Source organism: Halichoeres trimaculatus, unplaced genomic scaffold, assembly GCF_033239565.1.
Source record: "Halichoeres trimaculatus isolate MK-OKI-2021-1 unplaced genomic scaffold, fHalTri1.1 fHalTri1_scaffold_22, whole genome shotgun sequence".
In the NCBI taxonomy this organism is placed as follows: domain Eukaryota; kingdom Metazoa; phylum Chordata; class Actinopteri; order Labriformes; family Labridae; genus Halichoeres; species Halichoeres trimaculatus.
In genome coordinates, this window is record NW_027437200.1 from 9,657,178 (window position 1) to 9,675,810 (window position 18,633).

At 40.7% G+C, this 18,633-nt stretch overlaps 1 protein-coding gene across 1 annotated transcript in view; it reads left to right on the forward strand.

Moving 5' to 3' along the window:
- The window catches only part of ablim2 (actin binding LIM protein family, member 2), an 80,398-nt gene extending 63,232 nt beyond the window's left edge, over positions 1 to 17,166 (forward strand). The window contains exons 17-23 of the mRNA XM_074661788.1: positions 3,022 to 3,059; positions 3,247 to 3,355; positions 3,440 to 3,498; positions 7,743 to 7,803; positions 9,476 to 9,483; positions 9,605 to 9,685; positions 15,293 to 17,166. Of these exons, the coding sequence (XP_074517889.1) occupies positions 3,022 to 3,059; positions 3,247 to 3,355; positions 3,440 to 3,498; positions 7,743 to 7,803; positions 9,476 to 9,483; positions 9,605 to 9,685; positions 15,293 to 15,406 (470 nt within the window). The 3' untranslated portion in view covers positions 15,407 to 17,166. The remainder of the gene's footprint in view (positions 1 to 3,021; positions 3,060 to 3,246; positions 3,356 to 3,439; positions 3,499 to 7,742; positions 7,804 to 9,475; positions 9,484 to 9,604; positions 9,686 to 15,292) is intronic.
- The last annotated feature ends 1,467 nt before the right edge of the window (positions 17,167 to 18,633 follow it).

Below are 18,633 nucleotides of genomic sequence, written 5' to 3' on the forward strand. Positions count from 1 at the left end.
AGTAAAATTAGCGACTCAGACAGGAGACGTTTTTGAACCAGACTGTAAAAAGGTTAAATACTGCTGTGAAATCAGCTTTTTTTGGCTTGGTGTGTATGTGACTTCTATGTGTCTATGTCTACTTCCAGAGCCAGCCTCAAGCGAAAACTCAAGAAACATCAGATGTTAGCACTTCCACATTGTCTCATATTTTTAGACTGCACGTGTCCACTTGGATAAAACAGTTTTAGAATGGCAGTAAAATCACACATCCGAAATTTAGACTATGATAATTAAGACTTCGCTCTCATTTTTTTTTTTTATATATATTTATCCCTTCACTCACTTCTTCTGTGACCCATACCCACTGTTGTAACAAGCGGTCAAAATACTGAAAATATACTGAAAACAAAACACAAAACTTGCCTTAACTTTATTATCAATAAATCATCAATTAAAAAAAAAAAACACAGAGCTCTATGTTCTGTAAAATGTTTGAATGAAATTGTCTTTGGTCCTTCATGGCTACTGTATTATCAGTTTACTACAGTATACAGTATACTGTATTCAAACAGAGAGCTGCTGTTAATTTCCAAACAGCGTCTTAACATTTAAAGGATATTTGTGTTTGGACTCCAGGAAGAACAAGTGTTACTGCAGCAGTAACAAATGTTGACTCTGTGAAAATAAAATAGATAAATGAAGGTGAATATTTGATTTCTAGCATTTTTATCTAACATCTGATTAAAACAATATTAAAAAGTATGAAAGTGTATGCATCATTGGATTTTACTCCTCATATCCTTACATGACGGTGCCTGATTGGACATTGCAACAAATCAATGTAAACTGGGACTGTTGGACTTTGGGACTCGGTGGTCATTCCACTCATCCTGTTTATGCATGTCTGCACTCATCTCACCGGCTCATTTGTCACTTTTAGTGGTTTCACTGTGACTGTGTGTTCACCGTGCTGTATGGTTGTTTTAGAGGTGTTAATCACTCTTCCAATCACTGTGTCTCTCCCTCACCATTGTTTGTGCGTCTTATTTATGGTGTTCACTTCTCACTGTTATGTCCTGTTGAGTGGGTCACTCAGAGCACACTGACGTAGGAGTCCGAGGAGCTTTCATCACCTCTGTCACACAAGGAAGCATTCCTCTATATCAAATGTGATGAGGGATCAGCTGCATACGGCATGCTCCTACAGATTTACGAGCCGCTGTCAGGATCTTGATTGTGTGCATTCGAGCAGACATGAGGTCACTGACGAGGCGTTCGCTGTCAGTCGGCCAACAAAAGAGAAAAATCTGTTTGTTCCAAATAAAGACCGCTCCCTGGTGGTTTAACCTCAGAGGTCTGTGAGGTGGCGTCATGAATGAGTGGACCGCACATACAGTTCTGGAAATCTGGCCCGCTGGTCCAGTTTTTGATACATGATATCATCGTCTGCAAAGCAGTCTGTCTAGAGATGCTCAAAGTTTATTCACCGCTTAAAAAACAGCTTTAAATCCAGGTAGAGGATGTTGATACAACTCTGCTTGCCCAACCAACCAGAAAATACAGCACAGAGAAGAGAACAAGATGATTTGTCTGCTGCGTATAGGTTGCACCTATCAGCCAGCAGCAGAGGACGCATAAACAGATAGGTAGATATGCCCCTTGCATGGATACTCAACCATTTCTGCAGCCAAAGACACACCACTCACCCCAGCTGCTTCACATCAGGACCAAATTGCTATTGCAACAACAAAACATCAGTCGGGGAAAACTTAACTGTCTCAGGGCGGTGTAAAGCAAGCTCATGCTCCCTACCAGTGGGTGAAAAACCCAAATATTATCCTCTCAATAAGGTGACATTACTGTGAACGCTTGGCTGCCACAAACCAGTTTAGGTTAAATAAAATTTAATTAATCTATCTAATTATTTTGTTTCGAAATGATTTTTGTGTCCAACTTTTGGAAAATGGATCCATGGTCCCTGACTATTAGCATTCATTGGGATTTTCATGCAACACTTTAGTCCTACTTTAATGTTATACTCCCTTTCAGCAGACTGTCTGCTACAATTTGCTGTTAGTTGCAGGTTTGTATAATAATTTTGTTTCCTGACTGTGTTGAAAATTATAATGACCCAGTACATATTTCTTATCCTGGACCTTCGTGTCCAGAATATTGGCAGGATCTGTATCGTACTTTAACATCTGTCAGAAATTATGGTGACCTTGTCTTGTCTTGTTTTGCAAAGCAATCCAACCATTTATCATGGAGTTATATTCACATATGAAAAAGGCCCTATCTCACAATGATACAAAATCCTTAAAAAAAATCCTGGATCCAGACGGTGATCAGGATCACCTCCAAAATGTAATCATTTCTTTCTTATCCCATTTTGAACATTTCCTGAAAATTTCATCAAGATCTGTTCGTTACTTTTTGAGTTCTCCCAAAAACATAACCCTCTTGGTGGAGGTAACTATGGAAAGGGTTGGAGCATGAATGTACACAATCAATAGCCAAGACATTTTCTCAATTGAGTCAAATTTGCATTGAATAAAAGTTGAAAAATTAGGCAGATGGTGGCACCAGAGCAAGAAGAGAGACAGGAGAAGAGACGTGTATCGTCTGGGATTATAAAAACTGAAGGGAATGCTGTTGGCTTTTAACAATTTGTCATAAAACAAAGTCTGACTGAAGTCACTTTTGGTTAGTTTGTATCAGACCCTTGGTATCTGACCAAAGTCTCTTGTTATCAGAGTCATAACAGCTCAATCTTGCTGTGGTGTTCCCAAACTTTCCACAAAACCCCATTGGACCAGTGTGAACACACGTCACTGGGTTTCATTCCGTCCTGTTTCACTCCACACTCCATCAGAGTGTGTTTGGCGTATATGTATCGCTCCCTGTAGATGCCGTCTGCAGCTGATGCCGTCATGTTGGGTATGATTTACTGTAGACTTTATAGAGCAGGGCAGTGGAGCTGAGAGACTGTTTATCCAGCTCATTACCTGTGACTTCCTGTAACATGTGACTGTTTTACAGCTTCTAGAACATCCTGGCAGGATGGGGAGGATGGCAAGGTGGGTCTGAGTGTTTGTGTGTGTTTGTGTCTGTCTCTCTTTTCAAGCCATTTTCTTAAGCTTAAATACTGTACATCCATTCACTAATTCACTAACTCATACTCTGCCATCATCCATCACTTCTTTCCATCTTTCCATCTCTCCCCTTCCTCTCCTTCTCTTTCTCTCCTGCTCTTTCTCTCTTTAGAGGACCAGCTGGATGATCCTGAAGAGTGAAATTGACGGGCAGATGGGTCAAGAAGATCTAGACCCCAGCAAATCCACACACAGTCTGCCCACCGATACATCCTCGCCCAGTGAGTAGTGGGTTAAACTTCACATAAATCAGGGGTTTTGACACAAACAAGGAGTTAAAGAATGAAACATTATCTTCTCTGCAGATTTCCCCTACAATAAATCTGCATCTTTACCTGGATATGGAAGGAACGGCATCTACAAGGTGAGCTGGAAAATAAACACATCTTTTTTGGTACCATCCGATATTCATGACTGGCATGATGACAAAGAAAGGAAGGAGTGGGCTTGAAAACATTCAGAAAAAGATGTATGGTAGAAGAACTAAGAAACTAGCTTCATGCTAATGCTAGCAGGGGGTTGCTGAGTGTATCAGCAATTTCTCATCAATATTCCTCCTTCATTGTTTCCTTAACAAAACATACACAGGCATATCAAGGCAGAGCTTGACAAACTTTTCCCAGGTCTCATCCATCCCAATGCAAAAACCTTCATTCTTCACCAATTGGTTTGATTGTTCTCTCCCGTTACTTTTGCACTGTGTTGTTACTGGTCGGCGTCACTGACATCATGGAACTCATTGTAGATGTTAGAAAAAACATCCAACATGCTCGCTCTTCTGTTCAAAGTCTTGAAGCATCTCAGATGCAGTCTTGATGGCCTTGTCCACTGGATCAGGTCATCTGCATGCTTTTAAACATACAGTTCAGATTGTATATGCTTTACCTAGTCTTAGCCAATACTTGAGTTTTAGCACTTTAGACCAGCTGAAGAGTCTGTAGAGACTTACGAAGGCAGTCAGATGTAAGGGAACAAGGGTATCCCAGCCTAGAGTTGACAAAAGTGTTGATTGACAGCTGACTTTTGCAGTCCTAATAAGGTTAAAGAAGGTTATCCTTGAAATTTGTTGGAGAACGTATCAAACAACACGCCTCAGAATCCTAACTGTGGCGCTCAATGCCAGCATCATGAAAGACAAGTACGTCTTTTGAAAACGTCTCTGAAGTGTTTGGGGTCTATACATAACCTTCAGTTCTCTGAGTCTAGCTGCAGAGAAAATATGTTCATTCAGGTCTTTATGTTTATAAATGTGTGTTATAAATATGTTTTTGAGTTTCATCACACACATGGTCTTACAGACACACTTCCTCTCACACATAAACGAAATTACATAAAATGAAAAGCAATACATTTCTATCTATCTATCTATCTATCTATCTATCTATCTATCTATCTATCTATCTATCTATCTATCTATCTATCTATCTATCTATCTATCTATCTATCTATCCATCTATCTATCCATCTATCTAGATAGCTATGAGCACATGAGTGATTGAGAGGAGCGCATTTAGAGAAGAGAAACCGAAACTTAAGTATCAATCTCATCATCCAAGTATTGATCAATACTGATCCCAAAGTAGGCATCAATATATCAATATTTTAGATTGATCAGCACACCACTACTCATAACAATATACATATCTAGAATTGTTTTTTTTTTTAATGAATTGATCAAAGAGCCGCAAACCAAAAGGCAAAGAGCCACATGCGGCTCCCGAGCCACAGGTTGGCCACCCCTGTTCTACATGATGTTATGTAGACAAATCATGTACATTGATTGGAGCTGTTATCTTAGCTGGGTTAATAACACGAGTAAGCAGACCAGCAATGAGATATTTCCTGCCTGCTCCCATTTCTAACTTTCTAAGTGTCCAACTTTAGCATCATAGTTTGGACACGGTGATTGCATCCATGAGGCCCCTCCAGGTCCACTGTTGATCCAGTTAGCTGCTTTGTGAAGTTACTGCAACAGCTACTACATGTAGGGAATCTTAAATTCACTGCTCTGTTAACAAATATTTAAACCAAGACTGAAAAAGCCCAGAACAAAACTGAAAAGTTAGATGCTCACAGTGTTGCAGGTAATGGTTACTGCACAAACTGAGGAAAGTTGAAGCTAAAGCTGCTGCTAAAAAAATGTAATAGTATTTCTAAATGACAATTGCTTCAACCATCACAGCTCTTATTTTTTAAGTCGAATGTGCAGATCTGTTTCCAAACTGTCTGTTTTTAAACCACAGCGATAGATCCATTAAGTGTCGTAAGAAGGTTCAATGAGATCTCTTATTAATTTAATGAGCATTGTGTCACAACCAACAGCACCTACAGCTACAACAATGATAGAAACCCCAAACCTTTTCCATTCACCTCCTCCTAATCATAACCACTCTGGTCACATCTGGCACAGAGGTTTATATTTCCCCATCCAGCCAAAATGACACAATCCTCTAACGCTTATCAAATAAGAGCCGCTCTCAGTGTCCTTTTGTTTCTGTGATATTCAGGTCAGGCCCAATAAAAAACAGACCCAGAGCTTTGGCGGACCCAGAGCACAGCAGGGGGTGTGTTTAATTTCTGTTGGCGGTCTTACTAACAACTGTTTTGCACTTGACTCAGCGCAGAGTGACTTGTGAATTTCAACAGAGTGTGCATGTCACCATAGTGAGAGGGATAAACAGTCAGAGCAACAGATATCAGGAGGTCTGCAGGTAGAGCTCAGTCAGGTTGGGGGGGATACTTGCAGTTGCAGGTAAGGCCACTAGATGGTGTCAGTTTGTCTCCAAAACAGCAGATTTTTTGGTTTCATGTCCATCTTTTACTATGAAGCTGATATTCTAGAAAAACCTGAAAAACATGTCTTCAAATATGGTACAAACTTTATCTTAAACCTGAAGTTAAACCTAAGAAAGTTTGATGTGCATCTGTCAAAGTTTTAAGTTACTGTGAAGTCTCATATTAGAAAGTAATGAGGAATGAGAAGATGAGAGGACAAGTTGATGTTGATGCTGCCACCTCTTCTGGACGTTGATTATTACAATCTTTTTTTTTTATTAAACATCAGAGTAAGACTCTAAGGGAATAGTTTCCAATATGAAGGCCCAAATTCCTGATTTTGATTCCACAGTTAAAGCCTTGTGCCATCATTAAGGAGACTACTACACCCAGTTGTTTGGGGGAGCTCTAAATGTTTAGGCCTCACTCCGTAGGGGCTGTCGAGTCATTCACAGTCATTTATCCATCCAAAGATTCTGACTGTGGGTAAAACCTGTGTGGCAGTAAACTCAACCTGATCAGCCCTGAGGCAGTAATTCAAGTCTCTTATCCAAACTTAATCACCCACAGTGCTGCAGAAGTCAAACACACCAGTCACTTTATATGTTTACACCAAAGCTTTATCAAACTTCCAAAAACTGACCAATCAACACAGGAAACCTCAGAGGAGCAGAAAAGTCCTCCACCTCTCCTCAAGCCTTTCTCTCACAGCTTTGGTTTCAGGTGACTCCTTGGTCACGCAGCACCGTTCACTCCACACCGGCAAGGCTTAGGTTTGTTATGAGGACGCTGGGGGTATTTAGTCTATCGTCCACTGATGTGATATTACTGCTTAGCCTCTGTGTTTGTTGATGGATTTAGGACAGGCAGACAAAACAGATTAGAGGAGGAAATAAAAGCAAAGGAGTCACGATGGATTCATGGAATCGAGTATGCTGAGCTGTTTTTCACATGCTGACATTACTGGTCAGTGTTGTTGACGTGCTGGATTCAGTGTGGTGCAGAAAGAATGAAGAGTTTTTCAGTTCTTTATTCTCACACTGAATGTTACAGTGTTAACCTCTTAAGACCCCGTGGCCACATATGTGGACATTACATTTCTGCCACTCAGAGCCATGATACTTCATTTTTTAAAACTTTGACCAACTGGCCACCTCATCATTTGCTGAAATCACAACATTACACCCATTTTAGTGAAAAAAAATGTTTTTAAGTACGATAACACTACTAACAAATAACCAACTGAGGACTCATAACACAAATAATCAAACTGACCAAGTTTAGTTATTATACTAATTAGGTCTTACCTATCCCAAATAGCAAGGTGAATTAAAAAATACCCATTAAACAAAGGACATCAGACAAGGTCTGAAGAGGTTAAAGGTGCAGTTTGTAGTATTCAGGAGAACAGACTCAGTGGAAATGGAATATAGTGGTTTAGTTTTTACTAAAAGCTCACAAGAAATCTACTGGTTGGAAGATAAAGAGGTAGAGAGTGAAGGGTATTGCCTGCAAAGATTTTTTTTAATGGTATAAAAGTGTCAAGAAGAAGATTCAAGACTCATTGAGCTCTTTGTGTAGGTCCCATCCTGTTAAACTTTCATCTGGACAACAAACACTCTTTAACACCCTCTCAGCTCGCTTCTTAGCTCTAATTTTACTTTCTTTCCTTTCTCGAAACAAAGTTTCCTTTTGGTCACTCAGGAAGAATGTGTGTGAGTCAAACACAGTGACTTTGAGATTTTCAGATGAGTCCTGGTTTTGATCAAGACCAGTGATCATCGGACTGATGGTCTAACTGGTCTTTGTTTATGTGTTCCTGTGCTGCTACAGGCTGCTGAAATGGTGGAGGATGAAGTGGACCCAGACTCCCACAGCTGGGGCGGCATGAGAGGTCAGAGAAGATGAGTGGATGCTGTTTAAGTCCTGCTATGTGGAGTCTTTTTTTAATGCACAAAAGTAAATGTTTTGAAGGCTGCACCTTTATTTTTTTGTTGTTTCTTCTTTTTTTTATTTTTGGTCTCAGTCCCGCATTTTTGAATTTCTTAAAGAAAATATTTCTTTGGGAGAATTTCTTCCTTAAGCTCTTTGAGTGGACCAGAGTGTGCTTCAGAAACATATGTCATCCGTCTGATATTTCATGAAATATTTACCAGAACGACAAAAAATTCCCCAGAGGTTTGCCTCTTTCTTTGAGCTTTATTGCATTAAACTGTTTGTGTGAGGTAAACGTTCTTTGTGGAGTTTGCACTCATATTTTTTTATTAGAAAGTTACTGTCGAGCAGAAACCTTGTTGTTGTTTTTTTTTGTTTTGTTTTTTTAAATAATTTCCCTATTTTAGCATAAATCAATGCTGTTAATCTCTTTCTTATTTAAGCCATCAGGTTTTGTCAGAATTTACCAGAAAAAGAAAAAAAAACTTGCCCATGCTGTGTTTGGTCATGTAAAAACACAGGGTTCTCTTTTCACTTCCTGAGTTTTTTTTGCTGGACACAAAGGATAATCAACATTTATTTTTTAGATAAAGTTAAAGTGAGTCATTTCATTTTGCAAAAAAAGTTTACTTTTATTTTGTGAAAAACACAGCATCCGTGTGAATATGACCAATCAGCAAGGACATATAAGTGGCCGTTTTGTGCACAGGGGGTGCTAAAAATCAACATAAACCAAGTGTTCCCCAATCAATTTTTTTCTTTTTCTTTTTTGTTTATAGTGTTATAAAAATACTTAAATACTCAATAAAACTGACACTTGATTCAAGTATCCCACCTCAAAACTACAGAATTATGACTTTAAATTAAATATACAGTAAGTAAAATGGCAAAAAAACATAAATCCCTTGAGAGCGGGGCGCAGATGGCCTAGCGCTTTAGGTTGTGCCTTATGAGGTTTGCCCTTGAGCATGTGGCCTGAGTTTGAGTCCAGCTCATGGTCTGTTTTCTGCATGTCACTCCGCACTCTTGCCCCCTGTCCTTTTTGGTCTCATGAAAGGTATAAACCTCCCTAAAAATAATGTAAAAAATATATATGAATAAATAAACAGTAATTCCTTTCAAGTTTGTGGTCTAATGGCTGAGGTGTTAACATGAAGCAAAGTCATTCTCACTTCCAGAGCCTTGAACCATGAATTACCAAAATGACTCCACGGTCACACCGTTGGGACTTTTGAGGCTCAGTCCCATGGGGAGAAACATTCCCTCCAGATTAACTAAACTATGACATCTGAGGCTGCCTGCACCGTCTCTCATTACAGCTCGGATCAGAGGTCATTTTACCCAGAATACTTTGTGACCGCGCATGCAGAGCCAGCAGCTCACTTACTGTGGGTAACAATGCAGAGGGTGATGTCATTTTTCCAGCTGCACAATTATTGGTGTGTGTTCTTACATGTGTGTGTGTGTGTCTGTATGTGTCTTCACGCCCTTCAAGTATAATATTTGTGATGAGATCTAATCCCTCCAGGTGTCATTTATTTTATTGAATAATAGGTGTGCTATTCAAATAAAAAAATCATTGCTCCATCTTATTAACTCTCTGTTTTTCTCTCCCTTTTTCTCCCTCTCAGAATACAAGGTAAGATTACTTTAATTGTTTAATACTCTGTTAATAATATTCTTGGCTGCTGTGTGTGCGCTCTGGATTATGATTTTATATCCTAATAACTCTCTCACAATGCTTTCTGTGTGTGTGCCAGATCTACCCGTACGAGATCCTGGCAGTGACGCATAGAGTGAAAGTGAAGCTTCCCAGAGACGTAGATCGCACCAGACTGGAGGTGAGCTGTAATCCTTTTCACTCTGCTCTGCTCTTTCTCCTCTTATTGTCTGCAGGCTGTTAAATGACCTGAGAAAATGTTGACCTGTGGTTTAAATAATGACTTATAATCAGAAGGAGGCTGTTAGGGGGAAACCAGGCAGCCAAAGCTTCGAGAAATGCCACCTCCAATTTAAAGTGGAGTAACTAATTATTAAAAGTTTGTATTTGTGGTCAAAGACGGGGGCTTATTTGGTGTACTGTTCCCAGAGAAAAGATTCCTACTTTTTGGACCAGGTCTGCAAAGGAGGGTGCAGGGAAAGTTGGAGTGTGAAATAGGAGTTTTCTAAAACACCACTGAGAGAAAAATTGAGATTTTTTAACTGTTATCATGTAAAGCTACTACGGAGCACCACAGGGACAGAATAAAGAATGTTCAAAAGCACATGACCCCCTTTTTAAGATTAGTAAGAGAACTGGAAGCTTGAACCTTGAAGTTGTGTGCATGAACATTTTAAAGACTTGTCTCAACCAGCTCCTCAGTGAGTGTTTTAGTCTGCTCCTTGCTGGTCTTTGGAAAGAATAACAAGAACAAGAAACATGCCTGATTCGAGGTAATCTTTGTTTAATGAAGCTGTCAGAGTAGTAGTACAAGTTGTGGTTTTAAGGTCCCATGTTATGCTCCTTTTCTGCAGTTTAATATGAATCATTGTTGTCTTCATGAAGTGATAGTAACATGTTTTGGTCCAAAAAAGCCAATAAATCAAGCACAGCAGCATTTTTTCCAGGCTCTCATAGCCCCTCTGTTCAGAACGCTCTGATTCAGTGGGCGTGACCTTCATATGTAAATGAGCCACCGCTGATACCGCCCCGCTCTTCAGCGTCACTGAGAGCGGCGCCACGAGCTCCGAGTGCACAATGTTTAGAAAACAGCGAAGCTCATTTACCGTAACATTACTGGCCAAAACAACAAGCTAACGCAGCTAAAGTTAGCATCCTGAAGCTAACACAGAGACAGGGGGGACACTGAGGAAAAGCTCTTACATCTGCTCCACAGCACACAGCGTTTAAAATACTCACATTTCCAGGGTCCGAGGTTTGTTGGCGGATGGTTGGTAACGCACCTGGATTCAGGACCAGTCTATTTGCTAGCTCTCTGTTGTACTGTCCAAAGTTGGAAAAGAAGTCAGCCATGAAGTGACTAGCACACACATGCACAGTTTTACTGAGTGTAGCTGGCACATTTCCTTGATAAATGAACTCTAGCCACTTAGTCTTGTCTTCTTCTGAGATGGGAAGCTTGTGCATGGAACTATGGGCTATGGGCTGTTTACAGCCAAAAACAAAGCAGTGATGGCTCTTCAACTTTGGCATTCCCCTCCCTGCTGCTGGAGAGATTTCTCTCCAGCAGCGGGGAGGGGAGTGGGCGGGGAGGGGGTTCTGGGGTATCTGGGCCAATCAGGTCAGACTTGCTCCTGATTGGTCAAAAAAAGGAATCACTGATGTCAGCAAATCCCCCAAATCCAAACAGCTCATTTTAGGTTAGGATTTTACATTCACAAGTACTACCAAGTACAGGTTTTGTCATTAAATATCACATCTAGTGGGCTGGGAGGAAAGCCAAAGACCCACACATTTCACTAAAAGACTTAATAAAGTTATTTTTGCATGATATGGGACCTTTAATTTTCCACCCCTTCAACAGAAGCTAAGTCCTTATACCAGCGGCTGCTGGTTCTTGACACTTTATGTCTATGTTTTTGTAAAATCAAGTATTCATTGTAAAATATTTCATGTTCATTTTTTTCTTAAACATTTTATCTAAAGCAGTTGTGTAGAACTATTGTATGTGGGTTTTGGCGCCCCCTGTGGAGTATGTAGTATAAATTTCTATCTAAAACATGGTTAATAAGTGTCAACTTTCAAGTCAGTATCTGGACCTGGTTGATTGGTTACCTGATATTTGCACGCAATACTTTTCAAACAGATTAATTGAACTTACAGTCCCAGGAATTAAAATATGTGAATAACTGTTTGAATATAAGAAGCAGGTGTGTGGCTGCCCCGTGTGGTCCATGATTGTTTCTCCCACCCTACGCGATCTCATTTTGTACGGTTTAAATGAAGTGTAGCAAGGCTTTTTAGTTTCACTTTGGGGAGCCATTACAGCACACACTGAGAGTTTCAGATCTTTTCAAGGCTTTGGAAAACTTAGGTTTGGTTTTTGACTGCACAGAGCTCTGACCTTGACTCCACCCGACACCTCTGGGTGATGAAGCCTGGCTCACAGTCAGGAACAGGAATGGAACCAAAGTCTGAAACCAGAACAGTAGATCCTGTTTCTTCAGCACATTCATGCTCCTGGTTTCAGAACGAGGTGTTTAACAGCAACATTGGGGCGTGCTGCTCTCGTGGTTTAGTCTGCTGAAGTAAAAGTTCAGGCATAGATGCACTAAAGAGTCACTTAATATGCACAATATATCTGCTTTTCCTTCTGATGTTATATCTCGTTACTTCCTCTCACAGTGGGTCACGTTGAGTTGAACCCACATGTATATCGTGTCATAAAAAATTAAGCTCTTAATGTACCGTAATAACTAATTTCCTGCAGCAGTTATTCTTCCCCTGCCCGTTTGCAGATCCAGAGCTCTCTGGTTGAACACAGGAAATGTTTCAGTCTCTGAGTTGTGGTTTGTCTTGTGGTATGTGCTGATTATCCTGCGTCCTCATACCCCAAAAACACCTCCATTAAAATATTTAAACCTTCAGTAACCTCACTTTGAGAACTCTCCATGAGCATTTGGATTTTGGGAATAACATCCCACGAGGAGTCGAGTTGTCGGGGTATCGAGGTGTTACTGACGCAGGAGATCTCCTCTGTGGTCGGGATCCCCAGACTGGAGTCCGGTTATCATTAGCTTGTCAGAGAGAAATATCCCAGCGTCTGTTTTTCCCACTGCTCATGTGATCTTTGCCCCTAAAGTGGTTTTGGTTTACCCAAACTAATCAGCAGCTCAACCCAAATCAAAACTCAGAGTCTGGACAGAGACAGTACCAGGATGCCCAAGAAGACAAAGAGAAGTTTGGGGTGTCATTTTTTCACACAAAAAGAGAAATTTAAAAAGCGCTGTAGGATTTCTGAAACTAGCTCTGTTTGCCCTTTTAATGAGTCAGATTCAGTTAGATTAAATCTTGGGTTGGGTTTTGTGTCTTTGTCTTTGCATGACGGTCCCATTACGTGAGGATGGAACTTTATAGGAGAGGAGAGTCATTTACAAAAGCAACAGCTTGGTTAGCAAATGTGCATCCATAATTCACTATAAATTAGACATTAATGTTGAAAAGAGGAGGAAAAAAACAGGCTTCAAACAACATTTACTTTGGAAAAAAGAGCAGCACATTGCAATTATTTGAAAGGTGAATTAACCTTTCAATTAGTCTTTAGCTGCATTTCCAGCAAGTAACACAATGAACCATCATTTGCCAATTGTTGGTGTTCCACTGTCGAAGTTGAAAAGATGGGAAGAGGTGCTACAGTTCCTGGGGGTGTTTGGACTGTTAAACAGAATATAAAGATATAGAGACCGAGAAATAAGAGGATGAATAACATAAGGGGGCCATAATGTAACTATACGGATGCCAACTGCCGTAAAACCCAAGAGACGAAGAGGAAGAAGTTGAAAAGACACCAAATACTTCTTCACTTTTCTAGAGCCCTTCTGTTGGAGTATTAACTGTGTCCATCTAACCCTGGTTGTTTAGTGAGACAAACTGCAATTGTGAAGCAGAGATTATATTGGATCACAATGGATCATTTCTAGGGATGGGTACCCACATTTGAAAGGATACAGTGCAGATGCCCGGTACCTGGCGATTGGTATCGGTACTCAACAGTACCAATTTTAAGTATTTTTGTTGTATTTATGTGGTAAAAAATTTAAATTTGTTTAATAATTGAATCTCAAAGTTGTTTTATTTAACATATTTATTTCTCAATATATTAAACTTGCAGTGCTAAGTTCATGTCCAGTACGGGAAATCGCCAACTCTTCCACTGCCTCACAGTCACAAACATGCGTTTAGGTACCGACACATGGTATCTTTGGATTTTATGTGGATTGGTACCAGGTAGGCTGCAAGGTGGCGCAACAATTAGTGCTGCAGCCTCACAGCAAGAAGGTTAACAGTTCCATTCCCACCTTGGCCAGTGGGTCTTTCTGTGTGGAGTTTGCATGCGTGGATTCACCCTGGGTCCTCTGGCTTCTTCCCACAGTCCAAAAACATGCTCATCTGGTTAATTGGTCACTCCAAATTGTCTGTTGGTGTGAGTGTGTGTGTGTAAATGGTTGTTTTTGTGTCAGCAACAGTATACATGATTGGAAACCGGTCCAGGGTATACCCCACATCCCAATGATAGCTGGGATAGACTCCAGCCACCCGTGACCCTGCACAGGATAAGCAGTTCAGAAAATGAATGAATGGTGTCTGGTACAATAGACAGAATTTGGTCAGTGCCTATAAAAGTACCTAATTCAGTACCCATCCCTGATTATATCTCAATAAACCAATGTTATTTGATCCCTCAATTTGATTAATGACTGAAGACATAAACAGTGCTTAGATTTCAGTTTTTGTTGTTTTAATGTGCATGTTTGCACATGTACATTAAAGTTGAAATCCAGCTGTTTCTACAGCCACCAGTAGGGATGGGTACCGAATTAGGTACCTTTATAGGTACCGACCGAATTCAGTCAAAAGTATCGGGTATCGAATCATGTAACATCAAAAGGTACCATGTTTAGGTACCTAAACACATCCTTGTGACTGTGAGGCAGTGGAAGAGTAGGTTATTTTCCATGCTGGTCATAAACACAGCATTGCAAGGTTATATATTGAGGAATAAATATGTCAAATTGAAAAAAAATCTATACTTTATCATTAGAAAAATTATATTTTTTACCACATAAACTCAAAAGAAGTACCGAAAATTAGTACCGTTGAGTACTGGTACCAATTGCCAGGTACCAGGCATCGGTACCGTATCGTTTCAAATGTGAAAGGTACCCATCCCTAGCCACCAGTCAACTATCACAGTTCCTGAATGACGCATTGAACGGTAAAGATTACTCTCAAAATGCAAGCAGAATCAGGGTTTGTTGTATCAAACCAGACCACTTCCTTGAAATGCAGTTTCTTTACTGTGCACTAGAGTAGGGACAGATCTGGGTTCATTTAGGCTGTCACGCATTTATCTGTCTCTGACAGCTGATAGAGAACACCTTTTGTGAAGACAGTGGGCTGATTTTACAACCTCAGATAAAGTAACAATGCAATTTTCTCAATAATAAAGACTGTAGACTTTATTATTTAATGTCATGTAATTATCATGTCAACATGACAAGTGAAAAATGAAAGGGAGGCAGACGTTTTGCCCTCTGGGTAAAAACATTCCTCCTTCCCTTGTTTGGTAGAGAAACCAGGTGACTGTCTATCAGACGGCAGCAGCTGGTCTGTAATTTATCATTCCCATCAATCATCATCAAATAAAAGCACAGCCTCTGTTTTTTCACAATGGTGTTTGCTTTTTATGCACTGGGTAACATTTCTTCTTCTGTGTTGTCTTCTCCAGAGACACCTCTCTCCTGAGGACTTCCAGCGGGTCTTTGGCATGACTCTGGATCAGTTTGACCGTCTGGCCCTGTGGAAGAAGAACGACCTGAAGAAGAGGGCGCGCCTTTTTTAAGACAGGAAACTAAGCAACATCTCAACCCGCATCCGTCCTGTCTGGAAGGAAGCAACACAACAAAACCAACCCATCTGAAATATCTATATATGCACCGCCATGATACCCTTACTCTCCACCTGTAAAACGCCATGCCATCTTGCCTGTGACCTTGCGGAGGGAGAGACACTCTGCTCTGGGACATTTTCACGATGTTGAGGCAGCATTTATCGCTTTTTGTATGCAATGTGGTCCGAATGTTTGACTGAAAACCTTTACAGAAGAGGACGAGGAGCTGCGTTTGCATGGCCTGTGTTGATGCTCCTCGCCTCTCATGTGGTTTCTGCATCCTCCCCCTGACCTCCGATCCTTCTCGATGCTTTCATACACACCCTGGCAAAAAAACAGCTTTTTGTAACGTTGATGCAGGCCTTCTTCTCCCAGGTTTCTGTGGTTCTGACTCTTAAATGTTGAATTTACTTTGGCATCATATCTGTCTCTTCAAGTCATGTTTGCTGCTCTGCTTTTTCTCTTCGTGTCTTCCATCAGTTTAAGTTTTCCTCCCTGCACAGACTGTTACATCATCGAACCGATTCAGATTTACGACCTTGCCATTTCATTAGGAGAGAGAAGAAGCAGCAGACATGCACTGTTTGAGTATGTTGAGGTGAAAGATGAGAAAATTAGACGCCTCCTGCTGCTCTGATCATATCAAAAAGCACCTTATCATGCACCTCATCTTTATGTTCTGACTTTTAGAACTGTTGGTGGTGTAGTTTTGAAATACGTGCCCTGATATGTTTGAATGCAGTCCCATATCTTACATAAGCATCTCGTAAATCAGCTAAGATAAGAGCACCGGGGCTGGATAAGAGCCAAACACGGCAGTGAATCACAGATAAAGGGAAGCCGGGGGTGAAAAAGGAGGTGTAGCTTCAGGGTGTGCAAAGGTGTCAAACATGCAGCATTGCCAGAGTGATGCGCACTCACATCAAAAGCAAACAAAAGAAATTATTTTTATAAGCTATTTTTGACTTCTGGAAAGCATCGTCAAACCAATCATGACACGCAGCCGATGAAATCATGGTTCTGTTCCCAGACAAACAGAAACATGCTGACTCTAAGCTTCCTGCAGCGTTAAAAGTGGATGCTCTACCTGTGTTTTATCCTCTCAGATAGAGATTTAACTCTTCGTATGTTTGTCGTTTGAAAGCATTGTCGCGCAGAAAAAAAGCTCAACGTTTAAGCTGTGCTCGGTCAGCTTTGCTCGATGATTTCCGGACTGCAATCTGATCAGCTCGCCAACTAACATACTGTCAGATGTATGTGAACATGTACTGGACTCATACCAGATATATCTGTCTGTATACAAGCCATGGTGTATAACTCTTCAGGCATGCATGAGGGCGGGAACATGGGGTCTGTCCACTGGTTAGAAACATATGAAAACTTTATGATCAATGTGGTTTGAGTGATTTTCAATGAAATGCCCAGGTCAGCTGCTTACATTAGCTTGTGTTAGGTATTTATTTAATTCAATATCAAGGAAGGGATTTTATTTTATGATGTTACGGTTGTAGTGTTAAATTCATAGCATCACACGGAGAAGAGAGCTTTTGAAGAGAAACATATCAACATTTGAGTTGAAGCTGAGTGTCAAATCATTTTTATTTTGCTCCTGTAAGTAACACACTAACTGTTGTCATAAAAGCGTCATGTCTTCTTTCTAATATTCATCTGCTATTAAAGTGCTTTATCCAAACGACAGCGTCACTGTGGACTGTTTCAGTGTGTGGAAGGTTGGACTCGCCGTTGTAGCTCTTTCTGTAGAAGATGTTTTTTGAGAAAGTCCTCTTTCTTCTCTTGATGGATCATGTGATATTTGAGCAACTGTAGAAACATAAACATCAACTCGTTGCTATAAAAGCAGGTTAAAAATCAGTCATTATGTCTTCAATTTTCTGTTAAGAAGACTTAAAGCTGCTGCACAGATTTTAAGGTCATTTTCTTAAGAATTATTAGGACCCAGGCAAAGAAAAGTAATTTAATTTTTTTGTTTAATTTAATTTTATTGTTTTTATTCTAATTTTATTTTATTTTATTATTATTATTTTTATCACAGCTGTGTTATTTTCACCCATGTATCCAAAGCTTTTCTACACATCTTGCAAGTTGCCTCAGTTGTTTTTCCCCCGAACACTCCCATAGATTAAGGTGGAACCTGAAGTGAAAAACTTTTCACTGGTAAAATAATAACTAAAACTGAACCCTAAGCAATTCTTTATTTCTTATTTTGAATGAAAAAGAAAAAGAAAAACTCTTCAGATTTAATATGAGTCACAGTCTCCTGACAAGTCAAGAAAATATACACAAAAGACAGAAATTATGCCTTGATTACTTGTCAGTGGGGTAAGAAAAAAATGCTCAGTGATGGCTCATGATTTTAGAATATTCCAATATTATTTTTCTCTCTAAAAAAAAAAAAATTAAACGTTTTCCTACCAGAACTTGACAGCAGCACATCCTAATGGTGCGGCCACACCAAACGCGAATTTGCGGCGCGATGACATACAAAGTCAATGCAAAGACGCGTTTAACCGCCGATTCGCCTCGGGCGGCGCGATTCGCGCGTTTGGCGCGGCGAGTTTGGAGCGTTCACGCGTTTGGGCGGTAGACGCGAATTCGCTCGAGTTCAAAATATTCCCCCACGACGTCATTGTTTTGACGACGTTGGGGGGTAACTGCCGCCTGCTCCGGCTCCAACTCCGCCGGAGGATGGAGGAGAAAACAATCTGTGCGGTGTGTCATCATCCAGAGTTATACGATACGGCGTGTGTACTCTACAGAGACTGGAAAAACAGGAGCAGGCTTGGTTGAAAGTCTCTGAGGAGACAGGTTTTGAATGTAAGTTCTGAAAACATTCGTTCCCAGCTGGATCTGCCTGTACGGGCTATCACTGAGTCCGACTGTGTTTTCCTCAGCGGAGTTTTGAGCCTGATAGAGAGGAGGAAATAGTGGGGCAGGGGCAGAGCCAGGGAAAAGATGGAAGTTCTCTGTGCTCCTCTCTTTCCTCCATCCCTTCATTATCCCCAGGGAGACCTCCGGGAACATGGGTCGGGGGTTCGGGGGGTCGGGGGTACGGGGGGTCGGAGGTTCGGGGGATCAGGGATGAGATCGCAGGGAACAGCCAAGCAGGGCTGGTGGATTACCAGGGAGAGGCAGCAGGCATTGATTGTGATCTCCAAAGC